This window comes from Mobula hypostoma, chromosome 2 (genome assembly GCF_963921235.1).
Source record: "Mobula hypostoma chromosome 2, sMobHyp1.1, whole genome shotgun sequence".
NCBI classification, from domain to species: Eukaryota; Metazoa; Chordata; class Chondrichthyes; order Myliobatiformes; family Myliobatidae; genus Mobula; species Mobula hypostoma.
The window spans coordinates 38,689,718-38,704,102 of record NC_086098.1 but is presented as its reverse complement, the minus strand read 5'-3'; the positions used below and the strand labels follow the sequence as shown (position 1 = coordinate 38,704,102).

Genomic DNA, 14,385 nt, shown 5'->3' with positions numbered 1-14,385 from the left:
ATAAAGGCTAAAGCTGTAATCTTAAAATTTGTATGGAATTAGATTAATTATTTTCTTCCCATTGACAGGTCTTAAACAAGGAGGAACAAGAACTAGCTGCCAAAAGTGAATACAATTTTGACCATCCTGATGCCTTTGATTTTGACCTAATCATACATACATTGAGGAAGCTGAAGAAAGGGAAAAGTGTGAAAGTTCCAGTTTATGATTTCACCACACACAGTCGAAGAAAGGATTGGGTAGGCTTAAGAATTTTGATGCTTTTTGTTTGAAAAGACATATGAATTGAGAGCAGGAATAGCTGTACACCATTGAATAAGATAACAGCTGGGCTGATCTGATCTTAGCCACAGTTCCATTTCCCAACCTATTCAAGTTCATTTATTTATTTATCATATGTACATGTACAAATTCTTAGGCACATGTATATAGCTAGGGTGCCTAAGACTTTTGCGCTGTACTGTAGTAATTTTATTGCACTGTACTGCAAAAAAAAACAAATTTCATTATTCTGTTACTGTACATGATTCAGTACTGTAAATCTGACTCTGTTTTGGGTCTCTATTGTGGACTGAGAATGGGAAGGGGGCAGGGAGAGGAGAATCATGGTTGCGAAAAGGGGAAGGGGGAGGTGAGGGAGCAGGAAGCACCAGAGAGACATTCTGTAATAATCCATAAACCAATTGTTTGAAATTAAATGACCTTGCCTGATGATTCAGGACTGGGTGTGTCTGCACCCGCTCCTTCCTCCTTCCTCACCCCTACCTGTGGCACTCCTTCTCTGCCACCTGTCCCACACCCCTCCTGCAGCGCTCCACCCACACCATATCCTTTGCTCCTGTCAGATTTACGAACTCGCTTCTAAAGCCAAAGTAGCATACCCACAATGTTCAGCAGAACAACACAAGCAAGAACATAGCAGCCAAACAAGCCTGCTTCCCCTCTCTCTCAAACACACGTACACACAAACCCAATACAGGCTGCCTCCAGCCGTCTAGCCTTGTGTGCACTCACAGACATTGGGCATCTGACTTTCCCAGAGGACTCTCAATTTGCAGACACGGTGCCTCACCAATGATTGCAACCTGAAATCCAGGCCTAGGGAGTCACCAGCCCTCGTGCTTCCTGCCCGATCAGAACTTCGATCCTGGGACCCTGTTGGGGGTGGGGGGGTACCAGCTGTCATTCTCACTGGTCTTTGTCCACAGTGCTATGACTCCCTTGTAGTCCAAAAGTAGTATTATCACTTATGAAGGTGTTCAGTGATTCAGCCTTCACAGCTCTTTGGGAGAAGAATTCAAAAGATTCACAATTTTTAAGAAGAAATTCCTTCTCAACTTTTTTTAATAAAGTGATCTCTCATTTTGTACCTAACTCTCTAATTCTAGACTCCTCACATAATGAAGTATCCTCTCAGTACCTGTTAAACTCCCTTTGTATCTTCAATAAGATCAACTCATATTCATCCATTCAGTATAGTCCCAAAATACTCGATTTTTCCTTGTAATATCCTTTAATCTCTGGATTCAAAGTAATGAAATAACCTTGATCTGTGACAACGCAGGTGTATCTCCTTACATTGAAGAACAGAACAGTGCACAATAGTCCAGGTGCGGTGTTACCATTATCCTATTTGGTTGTGGCAAGTCTTCTTTACATTTTATTCCACCCTCTTTGTAATGGATGTTATCATTTATTGGGTGGGAGGGGGGAGTGAATCTACTTCTATCTTGTCTTCTAATCTCTTCTCGCACCTAGTGTACTTTTGTTTTTCACTACAAGTAGGCTAATCATTTACCTCAGTAATTGCAGCTTGCAACTAAATTCTGTTCATTACTTTTTTCTCAATTCTAAGACCATAGGATATAGGAGCAGAATTAGACCATTTGCCCCATCAGGTCTGCTATGCTGTTTCATCATGGCTGATCCATTTTTCCTCTCAGCTCTGATCTCCTGCCTTCTCCCCATATTCCTTCATGCTCTGACAAATCAGTAATCAATCAACCTCTGACTTAAGTACAGATAAAGATTTGGCCTCCACAGCTACCTGTGGCAAAGAATTCCACAGATTCACCACTCTTTAGCTAAAGAGATTCCTCCTCATCTCTGTTCTAAAGGGACCCCCCCCCCCATTCTGAGGCTGTGCCCTTTGGTCTTAGACTCTCCCACCATAGTATGTCAAGAATGTTTTTTCTTTCATGAAACCATGTTGATTATCTTTGTTATGATTTGGTATATGGTACTGCTGCTTCTTTCTTAATTAATTTCTAAATGTAGAAGTCTTAAACACTTTTGGTCACTGTGCATCAGCCAATTGTATGACTTAACCTTTATATTTGACATGGTCCGTTGTTGGAGAAATTATTGAATGACTTGGAGGAATGGTGGATAAAACACACCACCAAGTAATGATATTTTTGAAGCTGACATAGAGGACTATTCCTAGGGAAAATTAGGCAGTCTCAAGAGTAGGTTACTTGGTTGGCTCAATATTGTGGGCTGAAGGGCCTGCAATGTGCTGTAAATTTCTGTGTTCTATGTATACCAGTATATGGTAATGTTTGGAAGAGGAATTCAGAATCAAAACCATTAAAAGGAGTTACTAAAGAAATGAAGAAAAGTGCTTACGAGAATTGGTTATAAATGGTGAGGATTTTGAAATCTACGCTGAAGATCAAGTGACCAAGGACCAGTCTGGTGTTTGAATGGGCTTTTTTTTTGAGATCATGTAGCTGAATCTTTCAATGTTGTTATGGAAGATGGGTGAATTTACAATCAAGTGGAATTAAATGCTAAAATGAATTTGCACTTCACTGTTGGTGTGCTGGACTTGTGCTCTGTTATAGTGTATGTAAAATTCATTGGCTTCACAACGTGTATACTTTGTGTTTGAGGCCCGATTTATCTATAGCCCAGAATTTAGAATTGGGTGTATTATCACTGATGTACGAGTGTTTATGTCATGAAAATAGTTGTTTTGTGGCAGTTTGATTAAGATTCTTCGTATAAACGCACTGCATCTTTTTTTTTAAATGGAGATTTTCTGGGTCCCTGTATGCAACAATGTTTTCCTGCCTTCTTTTAGTTTAGACAATATTGTTCTCTAGTCCATGAATTGTGTGAAATTTTAATTATTAGGAAAGTTCATAAATGTAATGCCTAAAACAGTTTGCAAAAGGCTATTTTAATTAGTTAATCATTGATGCCTGCTTTTTGATGACATTGTAATAGTCCTAAATTGATGGCATTTCTCACCTGGCTGCAGAAACACAATAAAACTAAAGACTTACAATTAACATTACCAACAATTCAAGCAGATACCACCATCATTTTTAGCTTCTGGCTATTTCTCCCTGCATACAATTAAGTGGTTTCCCTCTTTTTATAGTTTTGCATTTAAATTTAATGCTCCACAACCAAATCACAGATTTTATTGGATAGGGACTCGTGACTGAAATTTGCTATTGCTTGAATTTTTTTGTTAGTAAGGACTGCAACAGGGGCTGAGAGGGCAGTGGTAAGCCTTCAAGGCATAATATATAAAAAAAAACCTTGCGGTGATTTTTCTTTCTTGCGTTCAGTATTGTCTATCTAAGTTTAAACAGCATAACTATGACATTGCCAGATGCAGTCAAATTAAAATGTTAGTTTGTAGCTTTGTTTGAAATTTCAGAATTTTGATCTGGAGATACTGAATAAATCAAATTCTGTTTCATTGTATAGTAATTCATTCATTCACAGTATGTGCTAGCATAAATGGCCTAATTTTTTAATAGGTGACAGTTGTATTCTGAATGCTTGCTTGTTTGTGTTTACCTGTTCCCGATGGCTTCATCTTACAACTGAGTATGATTAATTCTTATTTTATCATTCAATTCAAGTTTAATTGTTATTCAACCATACATAAATACTCATGAATACAGCCAAATGAGACTGCATTACTATGGGGTCAAGACGCTAAAACACATTACCAACAGTCACACACACACAAGAACACATTCACTGAATAAATGAGTCCCGATGCACTATATTTTTAAAAATTGAGATTACCTTGGTCCCTGTATGCAGCAATCTTTTCCTGCTGCCTTTTGGTTGAGACAATAATGTTCCCTATTCCATGAATTATGTGAGATTCTAATAATCTAATGACTGAATTTCACACTCTGCAGAACTGAAAAGCTATTTAAAAGCCTAATGGCAAGTTAACCGCATATAATACTAAAAAAGATTTTGGTGCTGTTTCCCAACAAAAGTCCCAAGAGTGAAGGCAGAACATTTATTATAATAATAATAATACTTTATTGATCCTGAGTTGGAAATTCTTTTCTGAGTGTTATTGACAATATCCCAGCAAATGAATTCCAGTTTATTGTAAAGGGTTTCCTCTGTGTTCAGGTTTCCTCCTACATTCCAAGATTACCAGTTAGTAGGTTAATTGGACATTGTAAATTGTTCTGTGATTAGGTGAGGATTAAATCGGTGGTTTGCTGGGTGGCATAGCTCAAAGGGTCTGTTCCACACTGTATCTCTAAATAATAAATAAATTCTAACAAATTTATTCCAGTTCTGGTATTTCAAAATGAGATTTAATTTTTGACTTGTAAAATTAATCTTTTATTCCTTGCTGAATCTGGTAAGGCGGCGGCGTGCTTGGACACAGTGGCCTCCCTGGCTTCAATCAAAGGTGTAATTGTTTGTCTTTTAAATATTTCATACAATTGCGGGACTCTGGATTTTAAGAACATCAAGTACTGCAGATCTAACCCATTAGTGAGTTGCTCGATAGCTTTGGAGCTGGAATTGTGTACTGTTGTTATTTAGTCACCCGGCTTTTTGCATGCATTCGTTGTGCCGAGGCAGCAAGCAATCCAACAAATGGTGCGAGTGATTGTCTTGGACGTTTTTATTGTGGTCGCATGCCCTGTTGGGCATTGGTTATGTGGAATTTTGACGTCGGGTTCTCTGATTCATTGTTGAGACCCATGGCATAGGGCTACTTGCCTTAGTGGTGGCGCAGACTAGGCCCTCATGCCACAAGATTGCCTGTTGCAGCTGCCCAGGGGAGGAGATGCTGGAGGCAGTGCGGGAGAAAGCAGAGGCCTCTTTGGGCACACCAGTCTGTACAGGGTTGGGGCAATGCTGCTCTCTGGTGTTTACTCAGTGGAAGAAAAAGCTGGACCAAGACAAAGTCCCATGCACCATCAATCTATAGGCCATGCTCCTCAGGGACTAGGGCTTTTTCTTTGTATTATAACCACATGTGTTGTGTGCTGCGGTAATGGGTTTTTCACCCTGGCCCTGGAGGAATGCTGTTTAGTTATCACTATATTCATGTACGGTTGAATGATAATTAAACTTGAACTTGAATTAAGCTTCTGTAGCAGCCTAACAAGCCATTCTGTTTAAGAGGCTAATTGCGCTGGGCAATAATTTTGCCTTGGCGATGATAATGGCTACAATCTCTGAGGGGAAGAGGAACAGAATCATTTGTTAACAGAGAAAGGAACAAGATGATAGCTAACAGAAAAAATTGAACCCTGCAGTTCCTATGAAATGATAGTACAGCTGTACTTCCTAAAGGACAGTGAGCTCAGTGTACACCATGAAATGAAAAGCTGATCTGTCAAGCTCTGTGCATATTCATGTACGAAAACTCTGAAATGTGAAAGAACCACCATTCTCACAGAATATTTCTTTCCAATTAGCAATATATTAAACTTTGTTTCAAATCTAATTCACACACACAACAATAGGGACAAATTCCAATGAAATGAATTCAGGTGGTTCTGCAGAATAGTTCATACTGCTGTTTAGGACAAATCTCTGGAGTTGGAAGATTCATAGTTATAGTGAGGATCATAGTTTTCAATTTTGTTATCAAAGAGTTGTACAACATGGAAAAGGGCTTTTGACCCGGTTCATCCATGTCACCCAAGATATGTGAATTTATCCTATTTGCCTGTATTTAGCCTATAACCCTCTGGATCCTTTCTATCCATTTATCTGCCCAAAATTACATTGAGCAGTGTAATTGTACCTGCCTCTACAGCTTCCTCTGACAGCTTGTTCCACATATCCACGTCCATTGTGTGGTGGGGAAACTATGTCCCTCAAGTCCCTTTTTATATCATTCCCCTCTCAGCTTAATTCTATTCCCTCTAGATTTAGACTCCCCTATCCAGGAATAAAAGACCATTCACTTTAACTATGCCCCTCGTGATTTTATAAACCTCTATAAAGTTGCCGCTTAACATCCTGTGCTTCAGGGGAAAAAAGTCCCAGCCTATCCAGCCTCTTGTTACTCAAGTCTTCCATTCCTCATAAACTCGTGAATCTGTCCTGCCTAATGGCATCCTTCCTATAGCTGGGCATCCTGAATGGTCCAAGTGTGGCCTTGTCAACTATTTATACAATTGTACCATAATATCTCAACTCTTGTATTCAGTGCCTTGTCCAATGAAGATAAGTGTGCCAAACACTCACCTTCGCCATCCTCTCTACCTGTGCCACCACTTTCAGGAAACTATATACCTGTATACCTCTGAATCCCATTTTTTTTGAAAATCAAAATTAGTTGATTCAAAAAACCGTGCAGCTTAATAACATGTTTTCTTATGTTGCTAATACCCAAACAATTACTTTTTTAAATGAAGGAATACCCACCCACTAATTACTACATTGCATCTAACAAATTAATTCCTAAAATAGGGTTGAATAGGTGAAATGATTAAATATAAGTACTAAATAGTAAACTGCTATTGTACATACATTTTTGCAGGCTGTAATTTTTCCTCTGTAAGCTGAATGTTAATTAATAGGATATTTTTGGCAATTTTATTTAATTTTTATGATCCAAAATGGCTTTACTAATTTTAATTAATTCAATGCTAATTTCCACCCCCACCCCCCAAATAATGTTAAATTTATATTGATCACAGTGTTAATATCAGCTCTGGAGTTCATTGCACAGTTTTGTACTTCCGCGATTTTATTTACAGAAAGTTAGTCTTGTAATTAAATTTTAACTTGAGTACCTACTTGTGAATTTTGTATATTCAATCAAAAACTGACAGATTATTATGGGTTTTAGGCTCCAAGGAAGTATTTCTAAAAATGATGGCATGTAACTTATGAGAAGACATTACTGAAAACATTACTATGAGTGATAATAGCATTTACATTTATGAATAGTACATGTGACAGAAATTCAGAATTTGATTTGCTTCTCAAGCTATCCCATAAATGTTGAAGTCCTGCATTGTGTATTCACGTTTAGGGGACTGGAAACTAAGAAAAGTAGCTGTGCATTTGCAGTTCATGTTTTAATCAATAATCCAAGTGTTGTCTTGTCTGTCCATTTCCATTAGGTATAATTAAATTGGAAAGTTGATTTTCCAATCTGTCTCTGTCCATCACAGATGGTGCTGATTTGGTTTTAAATCTGAATTGGGTACCTCAGAGGTAATTTTTCTTGAGCATTGAAACTAGTTAGTAACTGCAATATTTTTAAATTTATTTTTACAGAAAACTGTGTATGGAGCAAATGTTGTCATCTTTGAAGGAATTCTTGCATTTGCCAACAAGGAGCTTCTAAAGGTGCAGTGGATTTTCTTTTTGCTACGGTGCTTGAACAAAAACTTGTGAAACATCATTAATTGTTACAAAATTATTTTTCCAAATTCTAGTGGTAACATGATGCATTTAATAATGTGATCTACAAAAGAATTGTGCTCAGTACCATCTATGGTGTGTTTCATGCCAAATAGATTGGCTGCACTAAAGCCCCACACAGCAGTCAGTTCATCTCTATACTAACACTGGTAGATTTGCAGCAAGCCTTGATGTAAAATTGTTGAAAAAAAATTTTTCACTATGAAGCCCCCTCACCGGGCTCATATGGAGAATTGGCTAAAAGCCAGGGATTCTGCGATGAGCAGGCCAACTTCCATAAACAATAGGTGTCTTGGGTCAATATGATTTGGGGTTCAACGAAATAGGACCATCGTGATACTCCAGTTAAAGAAGTGTCGATTTGAGCAAATGCTGCATACATACTGCTCATACACAATTGTTGGTCAGCAAGAAATAACAAATCATACGCTGCATAAAATTATAAAGAAAGTGTGTATTTACAAATTTCAGCTTTATCGAACAGTTAGACCATAAGACATAGGAGCAGGATTAGGCCATTCAGCCCATTGAGTCTGATCCACCATTCCATCATGGCTGATCCCTGATCCCACTCAACCCTATACACTTGCCTTCTCGCCATATCCTTCGATGTCCTGACCAATCAGGAAACGATGAACTTCTGCCTTAAATTTACCCAAGGACTTATCCTCCACTGCAGTCTGTGGGAAAGCATTCCACGGATTCACTACTGTCTGGCTAGAAAAATTCCTCCTTACCTAAAAGATCACCCCTCTAGTTCTGGATACCCCCATCATAGGAAACATCCTCTCCACATCCACCTTAGCTAGTCCTTTCAACAATTGGTAGATTTCAATGAGATCCCCCCCACATCCTTCTAAATTCCGGTGAGTAAAGGCCCAAAGCTGCCAAATGCTCCTCATACATTAACCCCTTCATTCCCAGAATCATCCTTGTGAACCTCCTCTGGACTCTCCAATGACAACAGGCCCTTACTGAGATAAGGGACCCACAACTGTTGACAATATTCTAAGTGCAGCCGGACTAGTGTCTTATAAAGACTCGGCATTATCTCTTTGTTTTTATATTCTATTCCCCTTGAAATAAATGCCAACATTGCAGTTGCCTTCTTTACCACAGACTCAACATGTAAATTAACCTTCTGGGAATATGGCATGAGGTAGATCATAGAAATCTACAGCACATTACAGGCCCTTTGGCCCACAATGTTGTGCTGACCATGTAACCTACTCTAAAAACTGCCTAGAATTTCCCTAGCATGTAGCCCTCTATTTTTCTAAGCTCCAGGTACCTACCTAAGAGGCTCATAAAAGACCCTATGGTATCCGCTTCCACCATCACCACTGGCAGTGCATTACAAGCACCCACCACTCTCTGTGTGGAAAAACTTACCCCCGACATCCCCTTGGTACCTATTTCCAAGCACCTTAAAACTAATGCCCCCTCATGTTAGCCATTTCAGCCCTGGGAAAAAGCCTCTGCCTATATACATGATCAATGCCCCTCATCATCTTATACCCTTATCAGGTCACCTCACATCCTCCAACACTCCAAGGAGAAAAGGCCAAGTACACTAAACGTATTCTCATAAGGTATGCCCTCCAATCCAGGCAACATCCCTGTGAATCTCCTCTGCACTCTCTGTAGTATCCATATCCTTCCTGTAGTGAGGTGACCAGAACTGAACACAGTACTCCGTGGGGTCAGACCAAGGTCTTGTATAGTTGTAACATCACCTCACGTTTAGATAATATTCTGCACTATTGTTCCTTTTACCAAAATGCATTATCATACATTTCTCAACATTCTATCTGCCACTTTTTTGCTCATTCTTCCAATTTTTCCAAGTCCTGCCGTGATTGTATTGCTTCCTCAGCACTACTTACCCCTCCACCTATCTTGGTATCATCGGCAAACTTTGCCACAAAGCCATCAATCCCATTATCCAAATCGCTGACAAACAACGCGAAAAGTAGCGGTTCCAGTACTAACCCCTGAAGAACACCACTAGTCAGTGGCAGCAAACCAGAAAATTTTATTCCCATTCGCTTTCTCCTGCCTGTGAGCCATTCCTCTATCCATACCAGTATCTTTCCTGTAACGCCATAGGATTTTATCTTGTTAAGCAGCCTCATGTGGCACCTTATCAAGTGCCTTCTGAAAATCCAAGTAAATGACCTCCACTGCCTCTCCTTTGTCCACTGCTTGTTACTTCCTTGAAGAACTTTAACAGATTTATCAGGCAAAATCTCCCTTTACAGAAACCACGCTGATTTTGACTTGTTTTATCATTAGTTTCGAAGTACTCTGAAACCTCATCCTTAACAATAGACTCCAGTACTTTCCCAACCATCGAGGTTAGGCTAACTGGCCTATAATTTCCTTTCTTTTGCCTTCCTCCTTCTTAAAGAATGGACTTAGTAGGAAAAAGAAAAAAAGGGGGGGGAAAAAACAGCCCATTACAGTTAAACCAATCTAAATGTTGGAGCTCATCTTGAACGCAAACACGAGGAAATCTGCAGATTCTGGAATTTCAAGCAACACATATAAAAGTTGCTGGTGAACACTGCAGGCCAGGCAGCGTCTCTAGGAAGAGGTACAGTTGACATTTCAGGCCGAGACCCTTCTTCAGGACTAACTGAAAGAAGAGCTAGTAAGAGATTTGAGAGGGGGAGGGGGAGATCCAAAATGATAGGAGAAGACAGGAGGGGGAAGGGATGGAGCCAAGAACTGGACAATTAATTGGCAAAAGGGATATGAGAGGAACGTGGGACGGGAGGCCTAGGGAGAAAGAAAGTGGGAGGGGGTAAGCCCAGAGGATGGGCAAGGAGTATAGTGAGACAGACAGAGGGAGAAAAAGAAAACACATGTTTTATAATTATGTAAGTAACGGATGGGCCATGAGGAGGAAGTGGGGCATTAACGGAAGTTAGAGAAGTCAATGTTCATGCCGTCAGGTTGGAGGCTACCCAGACAGAATATAAGGTGTTGTTCCTCCAACCTGAGTGTGGCTTCATCTTTACAGTAGAGGAGGCCGTGGATAGACATATCAGAATGGGAATGGGACGTGGAATTAAAATTCCACCTATGCTCTGTCCACCAGAGAAAGCAGGATCTCCCAGTAGCCACACATTTTAATGTTGAAAGGGAAAGGGAACTTAAGATTACTTTACTTATTGAAAAATGGGGAAAAATTCTTCAATTAGTTAACTCATCCTCTATATGTGCTAAACGTGCATTGATACAGTTTAAAGTAGTGCATAGGGCCCATATGTCTAAGGATAAATTAGCTCGTTATTACTCTCGTATTAAACCTGTATGTGATAGATGTCACTCTGAGATAGCTTCTTTAACTCGTATGTTTTGGTCATGTCCTTTTTTGAAAAAAATACTGGAAAGATATCTTTGATATTATTTCAACTGTTCTGAGTTTACAACCTCACCCTATTACCACAATTTTTAGGTTACCAATGATAGAACTAAATCATTTAACCTCTTCAGCTTGTCGGATGATTGCGTTTCTTACATTAATGTCTAGAAGATCCTTTTTGCTGAATTGGAAAGAGATCAATCCTCCCACCACATTTCATTGGTTTTCTCAAACATGTTGTGTTTAAACTTAGAAAAAACTAGAAGTGTTATTTATGATCCCTCGATTAAATTGGAAAAGACTTGGAGGCCATTTATTCAACATTTCTATATGATGTAATTTGACCTTTTCCAAACCTATTGTATTTCTTATTAATATATGTCAAGAGGAGTGGAGTCAACGACACTAATGGTTCTTTTTCTTTGACGTTACACAACAGCCCAGGTCTTTTTCTTTCTTTAGTTTAGTTGGTTAGCATTCTTTAGATTAGTTTTTCTTTTGGGTTTTTTTTGAACCTTTCTTTTTTTTTTGTATATTTGTATCTTGTATGATTGGGAGGTTTAATACCCGTGTGCCAACTGGGTTTATATTTAAATATGTTAATTACAATGATGTAATCCCAATAACTTTGTATTAATTCTATGTTATGTTTATCATTATGAAACTAATAAAAAGATTGAAAAAGAAAGAAATCCATCTCAAACCAATGGGCTCTTCCTCCTTGGAGCCATTCATCTGCACAAAGCACCTTGTGCAACGGGGACACTCTTTTCCACGGCATCCTTGGCCATCTTCTCTCCTGTCCTCTTTGCAGCTCCCGCCAAAACAAAAAAAAACACCCTCCAACCACACTGTCCGTCACAAATCTCTCTCTGCCCCACTCTCTCGAACTTTCTGCCAATTCCACCATCCAGATTGGCTGACACTACATTCCCAAGTTGAATATCATAGCCCCCTATCTTGAAGCTGAAACCAAAACTTCCTAAAAGCTTTTGCAGAACTGCTAAAATAAAATACCTACAGCATAGCAGTAAAAATCTTAAACAGGGTATTACAACTGGAACTCAGTTTAGTCAAATATGAAAGTTCTGAAAAGTTTAGCTTGTTCTTGCATTCAAGTTATTGAAAGCATTTCAATTTTTCATATTGCAAAAATCATTAGGTCTTAAAACTTAAATCACTTAATCTTTAAAAGATCTCAATTTTAAAATCTATTGATACCAATATATCCCTTAGTCACTCAGTCATTCTGCTCTGTTGAATAAATGATAATGAGTAATGCAGCGTAAATGTATATAATGAGTGTTATTGAATACTCGTATTGTTCTCGGTATATGTATTTGATGAACATTTGTATGGGCTGCATTATAGCCTAAGGATTGGAATAAGTTAGAATAATAAAGGAGGACATATTGGAGAAGTGAAAAAAATATTAGGTAACTGATTGTGCCCCAAAGTGTTTTTAGGTGTGCATAATGACAAAGATTAGATTAGTAGGTACTTGAAGCGATAAAGAATGGTTCTGCATCCGTGGAACGAATTTTAATCAGGTCCAGGCTAATATTTCACTCAATCATTGGCAAAGTGTAAGATGATTAAAAGATGTATGAATGGAAAATTGGACATTTTGAAGTGGTTAGAAAGATTGCTTTTTGGCTGAGTCAAAGAAATAAGAGTTCATTATTTGAGTTGGATGATTGTTGGCTTGGTGAGGTTAGTTGCCAGTAGACACTACGCAAACACTTAGCAAGAGAGGATGGAGGAAGAGTTGGGTTGTTGATCATGAAACTAAAGAAACAGGTAGCTAGATGAGTCCTTTTCGAGAATTTTGAAGCATTCAGAAGAAACTGGGCTTTGATGAAATCTGAAGAAGGAAGATACCAGTTGGTGCAGAGTTTGGTATGGGTTGGGATCATCAAGAACCTGGAACTGGAAGTGTTAGAACTAAGTGGCTGGAGAAGGAAATGGTGCCTGGTGGTGTGATCAGCAATAGAAAGAGTACAAAACGGGAGAAAAGAGAGATGGAGGGAGATGGCAGCTGTAAAGGGGTCTTTAAAAAATAATGTATAGATATAATGCATTCTGATTTGGAGAAGATACCAAAACCTAAGTGAATTAACAGAGGAAATTAGACTTGTATCAAAATCTGTGTTTTCTGTACAGTACTATATTTTGAATTGAATTGACTTTATTACTTACATCCTTCATATACAAGGAGTAAAAATCTTTTACGTTACATAATTTGCAATTTATAGTAATTTATAATAAATATGTACAGCCAAATAGTCAATATAACATAGAAATACAGTCGTGCCAGCATGAATTAAGCAGTCTGATGGCCTGGTGGATGAAGCTGTCCCAGAGCCTGTTGATCCTGGCTTTTATGCTGTGGTACCATTTCCTGGGTGGTAGCAGCTGGAACAGTTTGTGGTTGGGGTGACTCGGGTCCCGAATGATCCTCCTGGCCCTTTTTACACACCTGTCTTTATAAGTGTCCTGAATAGTAGGAAGTTCACATCTACAGATGCGCTGGGCTGTCCACACAACTCTGCAGAGACCTGTGAATGAGGAAAGTACATTTCCCATAACAGGTAGTGATGCAGCCAGTCACTATGCTCTCAATTGTGCCCCTGTAGAAAGTTCTTATGAACTGGGGGCAGATACCAAACTTCTTCAACAGTCTGAGATGAAAGAGGCGTTGTTGTGCCTTTTTCACCATACAGCCGCTATGTACAGACCAAGTGAGATCCTTGGTGATGTGGATGCCAAGGAGCTTGAAGCTATTCACCCTCTCAACCCCAGATCCATTAACGTCAATAGGGGCTAGCCTGTCTCCATTCCTTCTGTAGTCCACAACCAGCTCCTTTGTTTTTGCGACATTGAGGGAGAGGTTGTTTTCTTGACACCACTATGTCAGTGAGATGACTTCTTCTCTGTAGGCTCCCTCATCATTATTTCCTGAATATGGGGGAAATGTACTGTATTGTTAATTTGAACGTGTGATGGTTATTACTTTGTATTGCAATGGGCACCTTTCTGAGGACATTCGCTAATCAGTTCCTTTAAATTCATTGTCCCTGATATTAAACAGGAACTGGAAGGTTGCAAGGATGGAAATTTTCTGCCCAAAAAAAAACAAGTAGGTGTTTCCCGCAGCTGAGAGGAATTGATTGACAAGATTTATGAGTGGTGCTCAAAGGCTGGCACCAATTTGATAGGAAAGTGTTTGAGTGTGAGGATACATTTCAAGGCCAAAAGGAAGAAACTGATGTTGAGGAACTAGAAACCAAAGCTATTCAGCCAAAATTAGTTTGTTTTACATTGAATATGAAGTCATGAAGTTG

The 14,385-nt window shown here is 39.0% G+C and overlaps 1 protein-coding gene across 3 annotated transcripts in view; it reads left to right on the top strand.

Moving 5' to 3' along the window:
* si:ch211-243j20.2 (uridine-cytidine kinase-like 1) overlaps positions 1–14,385 on the top strand; it is a 74,639-nt gene that overhangs the window by 13,599 nt on the left and 46,655 nt on the right. For all 3 annotated transcript variants that reach the window (XM_063035809.1, XM_063035792.1, XM_063035801.1), the window contains exons 4-5: positions 69–239; positions 7,525–7,596. In XM_063035809.1, coding sequence (XP_062891879.1) covers positions 69–239; positions 7,525–7,596 — 243 coding nt within the window. The remainder of the gene's footprint in view (positions 1–68; positions 240–7,524; positions 7,597–14,385) is intronic.